Source organism: Ranitomeya imitator, chromosome 5 (genome assembly GCF_032444005.1).
Source record: "Ranitomeya imitator isolate aRanImi1 chromosome 5, aRanImi1.pri, whole genome shotgun sequence".
In the NCBI taxonomy this organism is placed as follows: Eukaryota; Metazoa; Chordata; class Amphibia; order Anura; family Dendrobatidae; genus Ranitomeya; species Ranitomeya imitator.
The window spans coordinates 277,147,601-277,166,022 of NC_091286.1; the positions used below are offsets into that span (position 1 = coordinate 277,147,601).

General features: G+C 47.0%; 1 protein-coding gene across 1 annotated transcript in view; it reads left to right on the forward strand.

Moving 5' to 3' along the window:
• The window catches only part of LOC138637472 (G-protein coupled receptor family C group 6 member A-like), a 65,599-nt gene that overhangs the window by 27,410 nt on the left and 19,767 nt on the right, over positions 1 to 18,422 (forward strand). Inside the window, exon 3 of the mRNA XM_069726188.1 lies at positions 16,317 to 17,174. Coding sequence (XP_069582289.1) covers positions 16,317 to 17,174 — 858 coding nt within the window. The remainder of the gene's footprint in view (positions 1 to 16,316; positions 17,175 to 18,422) is intronic.

The following is an 18,422-nucleotide window of genomic DNA, read 5'->3' on the forward strand; positions in this document are numbered from 1 at the left end:
TGAACCTTAAAGATAACAATCCGACCCGCATAAATGGGGTTAACCAAATGCCAGGAGGAAGGGGAGCTGCTGCCATGGATAAAACTGAGCTGTGGGCTGTACGTTGGGGCCCCGTGGCCCCAGGCTGGTGACTGGAGGGACTCTGCCCAGTGCTGGCATGTGGGTGATTTCTGCTCCGGAGTCTCAGCTTCTCTCCTTCAGGTCACACTGTGCAGTTACAGCAACATTGGTTGTCTCTGTCCAGGTCCCAGCAGCTGCCACTGCTCCCACCAAGGACATGGCATCACTTAACCCTTCCCCTGCAGCCACCAGCAACAAATCCACATTATTCCTTGATTAAATCAGGTTCCAACCCAATAGAGGAGCAGACATTTCCTGCTGCCATTAGGATCCGGGACGGGGTGACATTGGCTGCCCTGCTACTCTGTAGTGGGGGGTGACAAGTGTAACATGGGGTAACGATGAAGGAGAAATGCACAGGATAATAGTGAGCGCGACAGAGGGCAGTGTATGCTATGGAGCAGTCAGGGGGTGGGCTGCAGGATCCCCCCATACTGTACATGACTACTCAGGACAGGGAGTGTTAGGTCTCGAGTTCCCATCTCCGCTGCGGTCTCCCATTCTGATCCAGCCGCAGTGGAGTCTGCTCAGCAGGGACGTCGGTCCCAGCGTCTTGCTCAGTCTCACTCTGTACAGAGAGTTACTGCTGCTTCTTCAGCTTCTGCCATTAAAGCCTGTGCTGGTCAGCAGCGAGCGGACTTCTCTGGGACTAAGTCCTTGTCTGCACACACTGAGCATGCCCAGGGCAAGATCTCCCGTTGGAGATCGAGGGTCATGTGCTCAGGCTCTGCAGCACATTCCATTGGTCCTCTTGGCAGGTCTTGGAAGGGCAAAGTTTCTGTGGCCACTTCCTGTGCTGCAACTATATAAACTGCGCATGACCGCACGGCCATGCGCTAGTGTACATTTGCATACGTGTGTTTGTTGTGAGTGCAAGTCGTCCTTGGATACCCCTTCCCTATTGAATGTCTGTTCGCGGAAGGTGTATGGTTGCTATCTAGCGCCCGACTTATCCTACAGCACGAATCACACATTACAGCGTCTAGTTGCTGTGACCGCCAGTACGGCGCCGTGCACTTCCTCTGTGCTTTCCTTACCCAAGCCTGGGTGGTTAGTGGCGTTTGTCAGTGCGGCACCGCATGCACTCTTGTGCCCTAATATTGTTGTTTAGCTTCCTTACACACCCAGTTGCGGTGTTGTTCCAGCAAGGGTCTAATCGGACTTCAATCCTAGTTGGGGTTGAGTTCACTGACTACTTGCTCGCGCTCTATGTGCGGTACCGCGATCCTGTGACGCAACAGGATCACTTCCTTCACGCTGGGTGAAGTTTAACCCACGTGTGTATACTTATAAGTACCGCCATATAGTCCGTCATTACTTGGCAGCAGGTTCCATCTCTGCACGGTGGACCCCGGGCTGCAAACGCACCATACTCTATCTGTCTTATTATTTGGTGCGTTCCGCTAGCCCTAACAGGGAGGTGTTTAATGAGGTTCTAATGACGGGGCACTAATTGGGTCATTAGGGTTTGTGGAAAGGATTCAGCATCAGGTCCCTCATTAATGCCCGAGCCACCTGTTACTTTGTAGCACAGATCTGTTGGGGCAGCAAAACCAAACAACGTTGTTTATGTAGAAAAGTCTTTGTTTCATAGAAAAACTCAAAACAGAAAAGATTTTCTGATACAACAACGCCCTGCTCACGACACTGCACAGCACCTCTCCCCCTGTATATATACACTGCACAGCACCTCTCCCCCTGTATATATACACTGCACAGCAGCTCTCCCCCTGTATATATACACTGCACAGCACCTCTCCCCCTGTATATATACACTGCACAGCACCTCTCCCCCTGTATATATACACTGCACAGCACCTCTCCCCCTGTATATATACACTGCACAGCACCTCTCCCCCTGTATATATACACTGCACAGCACCTCTCCCCCTGTATATATACACTGCACAGTATCTTTCCTCCTGTATATATACACTGCACAGCATCTTTCCTCCTGTATATATACACCGCACAGTACCTTTCCTCCTGTATATATACACTGCACAGCACCTTTCCTCCTGTATATATACACTGCACAGTACCACTCCTCCTGTCCTGTATATATACACTGCAGAATTTACAATAGCTGTCACTCATGTAAGAAGTGAAATCTGGCATTGTACTATACATTTCTCTGCCGTATCTGTGCATCATAAATCGGGGTATGTGTTAAAGGGGGGGGGGCCCACTGAGACTCTTTCGCCTGGGGCCCTCGAAAACCTGGAGCCGGCCCTGGATGTAACCATAGCTATCTATATGTGTTTCAGGACCTGTGGTGATGTCACAACCACATGTCTGGTCATGTGATGGGTTCTGGGTGTGAAGAGACATATAAAAGAAAGCCTAATGCTTAACACAGTGGATATGTGTGGAGGTGCTAGCCTCCAGAGTGTGTTAAGGCTCCAGGACTGAGCCTGAAGGAATGGACACTTGTTTTTTTCCTTTGCCTGAGCTAAAGGCTATTTGTTTTCTGTTTATGCTAACTGGTTTTGGAGCAATAAACCTTTGAACTTTTGTTGAAACCTGCCTCCTAAGTGTCAGCCATCGCACCTGAGTGAGTAAAACCCCTACAATTGGTGGTAGACGTGCGGGCAGCATTCCCAGCGGAGACATAAGTCTTTTATTAATTGTCCTGGGTCAAGTCTGTTGTAAGCCAGCAAGCATTGCCGGGGAAAATGGAGGACCTACTGAAACACTTGATCCAGTCGCAGTCACAGCAGCAAGAGACCAACAGGCTGTTTATGCAGCAGTTGCAACAGAACCAGCAAGAGACCAACAAGCTGTTGATGCAGCAGGTGCAACAGAACCAGCAGGAGCAACGGCAGCAGATGCAGCTTCTGGCAACCGCCATCCAGGGCAAGACGAGCGCCCCAACTCCAGGTCTGGCTGATGACACCCACGTCCGGAAGACGGTAAGACGTGCATTGCAGAAAATGACCCCCGGGGATGATGTTGAGGCCTTCCTGACGGTGTTTGAGAGGGTCGCTGAGAGGGAAAAACTTCCGCCAGAGCAGTGGGCAGAGGTACTGGCGCCATACCTGACGGGAGAACCCCAGAAGGCGTACTATGATTTGACCTTGCAGGATGCCAAAGAGTATCACAAATTGAAAATCGAGATTCTCGCACGTTTGGGGGTGACACTGACTGTCAGGGCACAGCGAGTTCACTGCTGGGCCTATCACCGGGACAAACCGCCTCGCTCTCAAATGTTTGATCTGTTGCACTTGGTCCAGAAATGGCTGCAGCCAGAGTCATGTACACCTGCACAGATGGTGGAACAAGTGATGATGGATCGGTTTGTGCATTCCCTCCCGAGGTCCATACAGACTTGGGTTGCCCAGGGTGATCCCCAGAATGCCGACGAGCTGATCGGACTGGTTGAGAGATACCAAGGGTTGGAAGGCTCCTCCGGGAGGCAACCCTTGCCGTACTGGGGGTCCCAGAAGGGAGCTGAGTCCCAAAAAGGGGTGGCGCGTCCAAGGTCACAGAGGGTGGGGTAGGTGGTGCCCAAGGTCCCTACGGGTGATGTTATTTGTTGGAGGTGCCACAGGCCAGGACATATAGCTGCTCGTTGTTCCTAGACCACTGAGCAGATGGACTGCAGCATGGAATGCCGTTGTTCATACTATGCGTATCCAGCCTGCGGTGTGAACTCTCCGCCCAACGAGGGACCTCAAGCGTGTCCCGTAAAGGTGAACGGTCGAGCAGTAATGGCACTGTTAGACTCGGGGAGCCTAGTGACCCTGGTGAGGGCCACTTTTCCTCTCCACCTGCTCCCGGGAAAGAAGGTCGGAGTGCGGTGCATACATGGTGATGCAAAGGACTACCCTATGGCCAGGGTGGACATTGAAACGGCATGTGGCACTGAGTCCCACATAGTCGGCGTCATGCAGGACTTGTTGCACCCTATAATTATTGGCCGGGATTTCTGTTTGTTTTGGGATTTGTGGGGAAAAGGTTCTGAGCTCCCTAGCAAGAGTAGGGAACCAATGAACCCTGGAAGGGTATCGTCACACCCAGAGTCAGACAGGTTTCCTTTTTGTGTTCTGGTTGGGGATGAGGAGGAAGTGTCCCCTGCATCTGACATTCTGGAGTTAGAGGTGACCGGTGAAAATTTTGGGACTGCCCAACATAGGGACCCCACTCTGAGGGAAGCCTTTAATAATGTCACAGTTATTGACGGGGTGGTACAGGAGCCGGGGGCGGACACAAGATTTCCCCATTTTCTAATGAGTAGGGAGTTGTTGTAACGGGTCACGAAAATAAGGGAGGAGTTGGTAGAGCAGTTGGTAGTGCCGGGTCCATATAGACGCAAGGTGTTGGACATGGCCCATTCACACATCTTGGGTGGACACCTAGGGGTGGAAAAAACGCAGGAACGGGTTGTGCAGAGGTTCTATTGGCCTGGGTGTCACTGGGAAATAGTGAACTATTGCAGGTCCTGCCCTACATGTCAGCTAACTGCTCCCACTCCTCATTTCCGGAACCCCCTTGTGCCACTGCCCATTATTGAGGTGCCATTCGAGAGAATTGCCATGGACTTGGTCGGTCCCTTATTTAAATCAGCCTGAGGCCATCAGTATATATTGGTAATCGTGGACTATGCCACACGCTATCCTGAGGCAATTCCCTTGAGAAATTCTTCCTCAAAGAGTATAGCTCGCGAGTTGGTCCATGTCTTTTCCAGGACAGGTCTGCCGAAGGAGATCCTGACTGACCAGGGGACACCTTTCATGAGCAAGGTGATGAGGGAATTATGCAAAGCCCTGAAAATCTCCCAGTTGAGGACCTCGGTGTACCATCCTTAGTCAGATGGCCTTGTTGAGAGATTTGACAAGACACTGAAGAGCATGCTGAGAAAAGCTATAGAGAAAGACGGTAGAGACTGGGATTGTCTCTTACCCTATCTGATGTTTTCCATTTGTGAAGTTCCACAGGCCTCCACAGGGTTCTCACCGTTTGAGCTTCTATATGGCCCACATCCCTGAGGACTCCTGGATATAGCCAAGGAAACCTGGGAAGCCGAAGTCACGCCCCACAGAAGCGTCATTGAGCATGTGGCCCTGATGCAGCAGAGGATTGCAAAGGTGATGTCTATCGTGAAAGAACACCTCCGCCAGGCACAAGAAGCTCAGGCCAGAGTCTACAACCAGTCTGCAAGAGTGAGGCAGTTGAATCCGGGAGACCGAGTTCTTGTGTTAGTTCCAACGGTGGAAAGCAAGTTCTTGGCCAAATGGCAAGGGCCGTATAAGGTTGTCGAAAAACTTGGTGAAGTAAATTATAAAATTCACCAACCAGGAAGACGGAAACCATTCCAAGTATACCATGTCAACCTCATCAAGCCGTGGCAAGATAGAGAGCCGACAGTAACTCCATCGTTGTTAAGCAACCCAGAAGGTGAGGTTGGAGCGGTTACTATAGCGGAGATGCTATCGAAGACCCAGAAACAGCAGTGCCGGGAGTTACTCCAGAAAAACAGGGACCTGTTTTCTGAGTTGCCTGGGTACACGAAGGTCATAGAGCATGAGGTCCTGACAGAGCCACATGTGCGCGTGAACGTGAAGCCCTATAGAATTCCTGAGGCCCGTCGAGAAGTAATCTCCAAGGAAGTGGAGGGTATGTTGAAGCTTGGAGTCATTGAGGAATCCAAGAGCGGTTGGTCGAGCCCAATTGTCCTGGTCCCAAAACCTGATGGGGAGTGGAGATTTTGCAACGACTATAGGAAGTTGAATGAGGTCTCCAAGTTCGATGCATATCCCATGCCCCGCGTTGATGAGCTCATCGAAAGGCTTGGGCCCGCCAGGTACATAACCACCTTGGATTTGACGAAGGGGTATTGGCAGATCCCTATGGCACAGGAAGCCAAGGAGAAGATGGCGTTTTCTACACCTGATGGATGCTTCCAGTATGTCCGGATGCCATTTGGCCTACAGGGAGCTCCGGCCACCTTCCAAAGGGCTGTGGATAGAATCCTTGCACCCCACAAGGCATACGCTGCTGCGTACCTGGATGATATCGTCGTCTTTAGCCCGGACTGGGAGAGTCATCTGGAAAAGGTCCAAGCGGTGTTTGATGCTATAAGAGAGGCGGGGTTTACAATAAACCCGAAGAAGTGTGCCTTGGGTAAAGAAGAAGCTAAGTACCTTGGATATATAGTGGGTCATGGATAAATAAAACCCCAAATCAGTAAAGTCGAGGCAACTCAAACATGGCCAAAACCAGTTTCCAAACAGCAAGTTAAAGCCTTCCTGGGAATCGTGGGATATTACAGGAGGTTCATCCCAAACTTCGCCACGATGGCTGCGCCTCTGACTGATCTGCTAAAAGGGACAAAATCAGTAATGATTAAATGGTCCGAAGAAACAGAGTTAGCCTTCCAAGAGATGAAAGAGGCTCTGTGTAAGCAACCCGTTCTGATGGCCCCAAACTTCAAGAAAGAGTTTATTCTTCAGACAGATTCCTCAGATGTTGGGGTAGGAGCAGTCCGGTTGTGAATTCCACTCTTGGGCTCCCTCCAGTGGTTGTAAGTGACACTTTTGTGAGTTCTGCTCTTGGGCTCCCTCTTGTGGTTTCTAGTGGTATGGCTGCTCCTTGGAGTTAGCTGTCATCAGCTGCCTCCACTTATCTTCACTTCTGCTCGGCTATTTAGGTCTGGCTCTGTCTTCAGCCAGTGCCACTTGTAAATGGTTCCTGGTTGGATTCACATCTCTTTGGAGTTCCCTGTTATCCTGACCAGTTCAGCTAAGCTAAGTTTTTGCTTGCTCTTTTCTGTCCATTGATTGTGGACTTATCCATTCAGTGCTTTCTATGTTTGTCCAGCTTATCAGTGTGTATTTATTCTGTCTTGCTGGAAGCTCTGGGAGGCAGATTTGCCCTCCACAACTTTAGTCAGGTGTGGAGTTTTTTTTTTTGTAAACTCTGCGTGGATTTTTGTAGTGTTTTATACTGACCGCACAGTATTCCATCCTGTCCTATCTATTTAGCTAGACTGGCCTCCTGTGCTCATCCTGGTTTCATTCTGTGTATGTCTTTTTCCTCTCCACTCACAGTCATTATTTGTGGGGGGCTAATCTATCCTTTGGGGATTTTCTCTGAGGCAAGATAGTTTTCCTTCAGAGCTCGTTCCATGTTGCTCCTAGACCACCGTATCATAACACAGTTTTTTCCCAAGAACTACATGGGGAGGAGCACCCTGTTCTCTATCTGAGTAGGAAGCTGTCCTCATCTGAAAAGTGGGTGGTGGATACATTACGGTACTATCTGCTAGGACGTAAATTTAGACTGATATCCGACCATGCCCCACTTAGGTGGATGAGGGAAACGAAGGGTAGAAATGCTAGGGTCACCCATTGGTTCTTAGCCCTGCAGGACTTCTGTTTCCATGTGGAACATAGGGCCGGAAAGCTGCACGGTAATGCAGATGCCCTGTGTTATGACCTGGTGGTCAGGACAATAATGGACCTGGTGGTTAAGAGCACACGGAATGACCTGATAGTTACTGATAATATAGGACGAGCTCTGAGACGTGGGAACTCTGCTGACCGCAATCCCTAAACCTATCACACACACTAGAAATAGCCGTGGAGCGCTCCTGACGCTCCCTAGGCACCTCGTCACAGCCTAAGGAACTAGCTAGCCCTAAAGATAGAAAAACAAAGCCTACCTTGCCTCAGAGAAATTCCCCAAAGGAAAAGGCAGCCCCCCACATATAATGACTGTGAGTAAAGATGAAAATTACAAACACAGAGATGAAATAGATTTAGCAAAGTGAGGCCCGACTTACTGAACAGACAGAGGATAGGAAAGGTAGCCTTGCAGTCAGCACAAAAAACTACAAAAAGACCACGCAGAGGGCGCAAAAAGACCCTCCACAACGACTCACGGTGCGGAGGCGCTCCCTCTGCGTCCCAGAGCTTCCAGCAAGCAAGACAACAATCAAAATAGCAAGCTGGACAGAAAAATAGCAAACCAGAGAAAAACAAGCAGGAACTTAGCTTCTGCTGGGAAGACAGGTCACAAGAACGATCCAGGAGTGAACTAGACTAATACTGGAACATTGACAGGTGGCATGGAGCAATGATCTAGGTGGAGTTAAATAGAGCAGCCAGCTAACGAATTAACCTCGTCACCTGTGGAAGGAACCTCAGAAGCCGCAGCCCCACTCACCACCACCAGAGGAAGCCCATGGACAGAACCAGCCGAAGTACTATTCATGACCACAGGAGGGAGTTTGACAACAGAATTCACAACAGTACCCCCCTTGAGGAGGGGTCACCGAACCCTCACCAGAGCCCCCAGGCCGACCAGGACGAGCCAAATGAAAGGCACGAACCAGATCGGCAGCATGAACATCGGAGGCAAAGACCCAGGAATTATCTTCCTGACCATAACCCTTCCATTTGACCAGGTACTGGAGTTTCCGTCTCGAAATATGAGAATCCAAAATCTTCTCCACCACATACTCCAACTCCCCCTCAACCAACACCGGGGCAGGAGGATCAACGGATGGAACCACAGGCGCCACGTATCTCCGCAACAATGACCTATGGAATAGATTATGGATGGCAAAAGAAGCTGGAAGGGTCAAACGAAACGACACAGGATTGAGAACCTCAGAAATCTTATACGGACCAATGAAACGAGGCTTAAACTTAGGAGAGGAAACCTTCATAGGAACATAACGAGACGACAACCAAACCAAATCCCCAACACGAAGTCGGGGACCCACACAGCGCCGGCGGTTAGCGAAGCATTGAGGCTTCTCCTGGGACAATGTCAAATTGTCCACCACATGAGTCCAAATCTGCTGCAACCTATCCACCACAGTATCTACACCAGAACAGTCCGAAGACTCAACCTGCCCTGAAGAGAAACGAGGATGGAAACCAGAATTGCAGAAAAAAGGCGAAACCAAAGTAGTCGAGCTGGCCCGATTATTAAGGGCGAACTCAGCCAAAGGCAAAATGGACACCCAATCATCCTGATCAGCAGTAACAAAGCATCTCAGATATGGTTCCAAAGTCTGATTAGTACGTTCGGTTTGGCCATTTGTCTGAGGATGGAAAGCCGAGGAAAAAAGACAAATCAATGCCCATCCTAGCACAAAAGGCTCGCCAAAACCTCGAAACAAACTGGGAACCTCTGTGCGAAACGATGTTCTCCGGAATGCCATGTAAACGAACCACATGCTGGAAAAACAATGGCACCAAATCAGAGGAGGAAGGCAATTTAGACAAGGGTACCAAATGGACCATCTTAGAGAAGCGATCACAAACCACCCAAATGACCGACATCTTTTGAGAGACAGGGAGATCCGAAATAAAATCCATAGAGATATGCGTCCAGGGCCTCTTCGGGACCGGCAAGGGCAAAAGCAACCCACTGGCACGAGAACAGGAGGGCTTAGCCCGAGCACAAGTCCCACAGGACTTCACAAAAGAACGCACATCCCGCAACAAAGACGGCCACCAAAAGGATCTAGCCACCAAATCTCTGGTACCAAAGATTCCCGGATGACCAGCCAACACCAAACAATGAACCTCAGAGATAACTCTACTAGTCCATTTATCAGGGACAAACAGTTTCTCTGCTGGGCAACGGTCAGGTCTATCAGCCTGAAATTTTTGCAGCACCCACCGCAAATCAGGGGAGATGGCAGACAAAATTACCCCCTCTTTGAGAATACCCGCCAGCTCAGGAACACCCGGAGAGTCGGGCACAAAACTCCTTGACAGGGCATCAGCCTTCACATTCTTAGAGCCTGGAAGGTACGAAACCACAAAATCAAAACGGGAGAAAAATAGCGACCAACGAGCCTGTCTAGGATTCAACCGTTTGGCAGACTTGAGATAAGTCAAATTCTTGTGATCCGTCAAGACCACCACGGGATGCTTGGCTCCTTCAAGCCAATGACGCCACTCCTCGAATGCCCACTTCATGGCCAACAACTCTCGATTGCCAACATCATAATTGCGCTCAGCAGGCGAAAACTTTCTAGAAAAGAAGGCACATGGTTTCATCACCGAGCCATCAGAACTTCTTTGCGACAAAACAGCCCCTGCTCCAATCTCAGAAGCATCAACCTCGACCTGAAATGGAAGCGAAACATCTGGCTGGCACAACACAGGGGCAGAAGAAAAACGATGCTTCAACTCCTGAAAAGCTTCCACAGCCGCAGAAGACCAATTGACCACATCAGCACCCTTCTTGGTCAAATCAGTCAACGGTTTAGCAACACTAGAAAAATTACTGATGAAGCGACGATAAAAATTAGTAAAGCCACCACGGGATCCTTTGGTATGCATATTGGGTTACGTAGAGGAGATTGTAACTGATAACTCGTACAAAACAGTCATTGCAAGATTGCTGTTTATTGCTCGAAAGTTGATCGCTAAGTTTTGGATAAGGGTAGAGCCACCAACGAGAAGAGATTTCATGACACAAGTGGACTATATCGTGGCATTGGAGAAGAGCATTTATTCTAAAAGAAACAAGATGGACCTTTTCAACAAGTTGTGGAATCCTTGGCTCAAGTCGGCGTGAGCTGGAGATTGTTTTCTAGTTTTTTGGGTACTCTGCCCCCGTGGGAGCAGTATTGACATGACACCTTCTTGTTCTTGGTTAAGGATAGACGTTTGGGAGGATCGGAGTGGTTCTTCTTGGGTCTCCGGGGATGGGGGGGAGGGGAGGGGAGGGAAGCTGGTTTGGGATTAAAAAGTTTATTGAAAATGCAGAACATATGTATGTACTGTTTACAGTAATGTAATCTACTTATATTTTTCTTACTGTTTAATAAAAATATTTGATTAAAAAAAAAAAAAAAAAATTAGCAAAGCCCAGGAACTTTTGCAGACTCTTCACAGATGTCGGCTGAGTCCAATCATAAATGGCCTGGACTTTAACAGGGTCCATCTCGATAGTAGAAGGGGAAAAAATGAAACCCAAAAATGAAACCTTCTGAACTCCAAAAAGACACTTTGACCCCTTCACAAACAAAGAATTCGCACGAAGGACCTGGAACACCATTCTGACCTGCTTCACGTGAGACTCCCAATCATCCGAGAAGACCAAAATATCATCCAAATATACAATCAGGAATTTATCCAGGTACTCTCGGAAGATGTCATGCATAAAGGACTGAAATACTGATGGAGCATTGGAAAGCCCGAATGGCATAACCAGGTACTCAAAATGGCCCTCGGGCGTATTAAATGCTGTTTTCCATTCATCGCCCTGTTTAATACGCACAAGATTATACGCCCCTCGAAGATCTATCTTGGTGAACCAACTAGCCCCCTTAATCCGAGCAAATAAATCAGACAGCAGCGGCAAAGGGTACTGAAATTTGACTGTGATCTTATTAAGAAGGCGGTAAGCAATACAAGGTCTCAAAGAACCATCCTTCTTGGCCACAAAAAAGAACCCTGCTCCCAATGGTGACGACGACGGGCGAATATGACCCTTCTCCAAGGATTCCATTACATAACTCCGCATAGCGGCATGCTCTGGCACAGATAAATTGAACAGTCGGCCCTTAGGAAACTTACTACCAGGAATCAAATTGATAGCACAATCGCAATCCCTATGAGGAGGTAGGGCACTGGATTTGTGCTCATCAAATACATCTCGGTAATGCGACAAAAACTCCGGGACTTCAGAAGGGGTGGATGACGAAATAGACAAAAATGGAACATCACCATATACTCCCTGACAACCCCAGCTGGACACAGACATAGATTTCCAATCCAATACTGGATTATGGACCTGTAGCCATGGCAACCCCAAAACGACCACATCATGCAGATTATGCAACACCAAAAAGCGAATATCCTCCTGATGTGCAGGAGCCATACACATGGTCAATTGGGTCCAGTACTGAGGCTTATTCTGGGCCAAAGGCGTAGCATCAATTCCTCTCAATGCAATAGGATACTGCAAGGGCTCCAAGAAAAAACCACAGCGCCTAGCAAACTCCAAGTCCATCAAATTCAGGGCAGCGCCTGAATCCACAAATGCCATAACAGAATAGGATGACAAAGAGCAGATCAGAGTAACGGGCAAAAGAAATTTAGACTGTACCGTACCAATGGTGGCAGACCTAGTGAACCGCTTAGTGCGCTTAGGACAATCGGAGATAGCATGAGTGGAATCACCACAGTAAAAACACAGCCCATTCCGACGTCTGTGTTCTTGCCGTTCAGCTCTGGTCAAAGTCCTATCACATTGCATAGGCTCTGGTCTATGCTCAGATAATACCGCCAAATGGTGCACAGCTTTACGCTTACATAAGCGTCGATCGATCTGAATGGCCAAAGACATAGACTCATTCAGACCAGCAGGCATGGGAAATCCCACCATGACATCCTTAAGGGCTTCAGAGAGACCCTTTCTGAAAATTGCTGCCAGGGCACATTCATTCCACTGAGTGAGTACAGACCACTTCCTAAACTTCTGACAATATATCTCTACCTCATCCTGACCCAGACACAGAGCCAGCAAGATTTTCTCTGCCTGATCCACTGAATTAGGTTCATCATAAAGCAATCCGAGCGCCAGAAAAAACGCATCAACATCACGCAATGCCGGATCTCCTGGCGCAAGGGAAAATGCCCAGTCTTGAGGGTCACCACGCAACAAAGAAATAATGATTTTCACTTGTTGAACAGGGTCACCTGAGGAGCGAGGTTTCAAAGCAAGAAACAATTTACAATTATTTTTGAAATTCAGAAACTTAGATCTATCCCCAAAAAACAAATCAGGAATAGGAATCCTAGGCTCTAACATTGGATTCTGAACCACAAAATCTTGAATGTTTTGTACCCTTGCAGTGAGATTATCCATACAAGAGGACAGACCTTGAATGTCCATATCTACACCTGTATCCTGAACCACCCATAGGTAAAGGGGAAAAGAGAGACAAAACACACTGCAAAGAAAAAAAAATGGTCTCAGAACTTCTCTTATCCCTCTATTGAGATGCATTAGTACTTTGGGCCACCTGTACTGTTATGACCTGGTGGTCAGGACAATAATGGACCTGGTGGTTAAGAGCACACGGAATGACCTGATAGTTACTGATAATATAGGACGAGCTCTGAGACGTGGGAACTCTGCTGACCGCAATCCCTAAACCTATCACACACACTAGAAATAGCCGTGGAGCAATCCTGACGCTCCCTAGGCACCTCGTCACAGCCTAAGGAACTAGCTAGCCCTAAAGATAGAAAAATAAAGCCTACCTTGCCTCAGAGAAATTCCCCAAAGGAAAAGGCAGCCCCCCACATATAATGACTGTGAGTAAAGATGAAAATTACAAACACAGAGATGAAATAGATTTAGCAAAGTGAGGCCCGACTTACTGAACAGACAGAGGATAGGAAAGGTAGCTTTACGGTCAGCACAAAAAACTACAAAAAGACCACGCAGAGGGCGCAAAAATACCCTCCGCACCGACTCACGGTGCGGAGGCGCTCCCTCTGCGTCCCAGAGCTTCCAGCAAGCAAGACAACAATCAAAATAGCAAGCTGGACAGAAAAATAGCAAACCAGAGAAAAACAAGCAGGAACTTAGCTTCTGCTGGGAAGACAGGTCACAAGAACGATCCAGGAGTGAACTAGACCAATACTGGAACATTGACAGGTGGCATGGAGCAATGATCTAGGTGGAGTTAAATAGAGCAGCCAGCTAACGAATTAACCTCGTCACCTGTGGAAGGAACCTCAGAAGCCGCAGCCCCACCCACCACCACCAGAGGAAGCCCATGGACAGAACCAGCCGAAGTACTATTCATGACCACAGGAGGGAGCTTGACAACAGAATTCACAACAGCCCTGTCAAGAATCCCTTGTCTAGTGGGGGAAAGTGCCAAGCCCCACGGTTTTAGGCAGAGGGGGGAGGTATGTAGCGTGGCTAAAGGGTGTCTAATCGACGGGAGATATGTGTCACATAGATGGCTTGCCGCTGTGATGTAACCATAGCTACCTATATGTGTTTCAGGACCTGTGGTGATGTCACAACCACATGTCTGGTCATGTAATGGGTTCTGGGTGTGGTTAGACATATAAAAGAAAGCCTAATGCTTAACACAGTGGATATGTGTGGAGGTGCTAGCCTCCAGAGTGTGTTAAGGCTCCAGGACTGAGCCTGAAGGAATGGACACTTGTTTTTTTTCCTTTGCCTGAGCTAAAGGCTATTTGTTTTCTGTTTATGCTAACTGGTTTTGGAGCAATAAACCTTTGAACTTTTGTTGAAACCTGCCTCCTAAGTGTCAGCCATCGCACCTGAGTGAGTAAAACCCCTACAGTATGTATGTAGTATGTATGTATGTATGTAGTATGTATGTTGTATGTATTGATGTTGTATGGATGTTGTATGGATGTATGTAGCATGTTGTATGTATGTTGCATGTATTTTGTATGTATGTAGTATGTATGTATGTTGTATGCATATGGTATGTAGTATGTATGTAGTATGTATGTAGTATGTTGTGTGTATGTATGTATGTAGTATGTATGTAGTATGTTGTATGTATGTAGTATGTATGCAGTATGTATGGTTTTTTTTTTACATTCAACACATTAGCCGGATGATGGGACTACTACTGTCCCATCATTGACTAATGTGTCAATCACTGCCATTGTAGCAGCCATAGCCCGATGCCTGCACACCCGCACAGACCCCTGGCAGGCCGCACAGACCCCAGAGAGGCTGGGGATGAAGCATTACAGTAAGCGCTGTTCCCTGTCGTCGGGTGCTGAACATGGCTCTCATAATTCTCCCCTGCTCTGCCGGCGAAGGGTGTGTGCAGGGGAGAATGATGAGAGTAATATTTAAGTGATAAAAGAGACAGCAGGCGGTGACTGATGGGTCTATTACTTCCATCAGCCTTCTTCTGCTGCTGCTAATAACAGTGACAGCAGAAGAGGCTGAGGAGGGTATTAATCAGCCGCCACCTGCGCTATAAATAAATAAATGAAAAAAGCGGCATGGGTCCCCCTACATTTTCTATTACCAGCCAGACAAAATTCACAGCTGGGGGCTGCAACTATTAGCTGCCAGCTTTAGCAAGGTTAGTTATCAAGAATAGATGTGTTTTTTTAAATTATTGAAATAAATAATTTAAAAAAAGTATGTGGGGGTCCACCCAGTTTTGACAACCAGCCTTGCTAAAGCTCAAAGTTGGGGCTGATAAGAGGCCATGGATATTGACCCTCTAGCTTAAAAATAGCAGCCCACAGCTGCCCAGAAAAGGCACATCTATTAGAATTCTGGTGCTTTGTCCGCCTTTTCCCATTTGCCCTGTAGCGTTGGCAAGTGGGGCTCATGTTTGTGGGGTTGATGTCACCTTTGTATTGTCAGGTAATATCAAGCCAACGGCTTAGTAAGGGAGAGGCGTCTATAAGACATCTATCCATTACTAATGCTATAGTTATATGGTAAATAAAGACACAGCTCGAAAAAAGTCGTTTATTAGAAATAAAACAAAACACAGTTTTACTTTTTTATTTAAAAATAACAAAACAGTCATACTCACCAAATACCTATTTCACCGAAGCCCTCGTTCTCGTGTAACAAAACTAAAACAATAAAACAACAATATACCATACCTGTCTGTCTTTCTGTCCCACGCCGTAATCCATGTCTGGGGGATAGTTAGTTTTCAACCTGGACGCTGTCAAGATGCGATCGTCCAGGCTGAGAAATACTGGTAAATGAGCTGCTGGGAATTCAGCGTCAGTGACCAGGAGTGACGTCATAGAAGTTACCTCCAGTCACTGGGATCAGTTCCCAGCCAGACTGAGCTGCGGTGAGATCGGTGACATTCCCGCTAGCACTGTGAGCGCTCACCGATCGATCGCAATGACGTAAAATTCTGTCCACGGTCAGATTGGCCCAGGTCACAGGGACGGAATACTATGTCCAATGTCAGAAAGGGGTTGAAACTGCCTCAAGAAATGTTACAAAAAGCAAAACCCTCCACAGAGAATTAGCTTTTAGAAGCAGATTCCACTAGAATGCTTTGTGTACACATGTTATTATTTGGAAATTATCTGAACTTATATTTTCCTCTACATTGTTCTTATTTTCTAATTTTAAGTAAAACTAATTAAAAAAAAGTGGATATTCTTGTGTTCCAAATTTTATCAGCAAGCTGCATGTTATAAACATGTTTGTATTTGTAATTTCAATTGATACAGATAAGCCCGGCATCATCTGCTGCAACCTTAAGCGACAAAATAAGGTTCCCTTCATTTTTACGAACTATTCCAAGTGATACACATCAAACAAGAGCAATTGTGGAACTCATAAAGACATTTCAATGGAATTGGGTTGGAATCATTTCAAGTGACGACGATTATGGACGATCCGCTCAGGATATTTTAAATAGTATTTTTAAAATGGAAGGAATATGCACAGCCTTTTCCAGAACAGTACCATCCTATGTAGATCATCCAAATCTGCATGCATCTTTGGAAAGTGCTGTAACTGACATACTTAGTAGTACAACAAATGTTCTGGTTGTCATTGCAAAAGATCCCATTGTTGCCAAGCTTATTAAAGTATGTATTCAACAGAATATTTCCAAAATTTGGATTGCCAGTGACAGCTGGTCAAATTCAATGGAAGTTATGAGTCTTGAAAATATTCAAATGGCTGGTACTTTTCTTGGACTAAATTTTAAAATGGGCTATATTTTGGGATTTGAAGACTATCTAAGCCACTTAACATTTCCAGGCAATGAAACCATTAATAATTTTCTTGAAGAATATAGAGAATTAAGATTTGAGTGTACAGAGGAATACAAGCAATATCTCCACTGTATTAATTCTTCATCTGAAAACTGCGTTTTTAACCGTTCTCTAGAACTCAAGTCCCCACTTGCATGCCAAATGGATAATCTGTCTTTTGGGAATGATGACTACTTGGTGAAAAATATTGAATGGAGTAAAACATACAGTACACATCTGGCTGTTATAGCCATAGCTAATGCTCTTGATAAGGTTTTGTGCACTGACGGAGTATGTGAAGAAAAATTTGACTTCTCACCAAGTCAGGTAAGGTATATACCTATATATAAATGGTACTTTGGAAATCCATTGATATTATATTGTTTAGATATTGCTTCAATTAAGATATAAAACTTAGCTTTTAATATGCTATTAAAGCAAGAGGTTAAAGGACCACTGTCACCCCCTCCAGCCGTTATAAACTAAAAGAGCCACCTTGTGCAGCAGTAATGCTGCATTCTAACAAGGTGGCTCTTTTAGTTTTTGTTTCTGTTATTGCCACAATAAATGTATTTATAATTCTGCTGAAATACCTGTCTTTGTCCATGGAGGCGGGACTGAAGCCTCCTCTTAGAAGCGCCCACCTGCCGTCAGTCATCTGTTGGGTTGATTTTCGCCGCCCCCTCAGCGCTATTATTGTGTGAAATCCGGCACCTGCGCTCTGCTCTTCTGCTTGTCAGACGCTCCACAGGTCCCCCGCCTTCCAGCGTTGTTCTGTGCGGCTGTTCCAAACGCCGGCAAGGATACCTGTATATTCCGGCAACGCTGAAAAGCGGGGGACCTGGGGAGCGTCTGAGATGCGCAGTGTGCATGCCCAGGAATCCCAGCCCCGCACTGTGCATAATGCATAACACAGTGCGGGGCGGGGATTCAGTAACAGGGTGGCCGCACTGCTCGCACAGGCACAGAACGGAACCCGGCATCAGCACTAGGACGGCAAATGCTCTATGCGCCTGCGCAAGGCAGAAGAGCAGAGCGCAGGCGCCAGAATTCACACAATAACAGCGCTGAGGGGGCGGCGAAAATCTACACAAGAGATGACTGACGGCAGTTGGGCGCTTCTAAGAGGAGGCTTCAGTCCCGCCTCCATGGACAAAGATAGGTATTTCAGCAGAATTATAAATACATTTATTGTGGGAATAACAGAAACAAAAACTAAAAGAGCCACCTTGTTAGAATGCAGCATTACTGCTGCACAAGGTGGCTCTTTTAGTTTATAACGGCTGGAGGGGGCATGACAGTGGCCCTTTAAAAACCAAAACTTGACACACAACACATAACAAAACCTGAATGTCATAAACCAGTTAATTAGCTCCAGTTACTAAAGTTTTATAAATATTGCCAATACAGCCAAGGAGGCATTGGGGAAACAAACTACCCCCTAATTACACATATGCCCAACTAGGTAAATATATAAATGTGGCTGTATATAAGTTATGTGTCAGAATAACAGGTGATATGCACCATAATATCAGCATAGGTAGCTGCCAGTGTAGCCACTGCTAACCCAGGGAG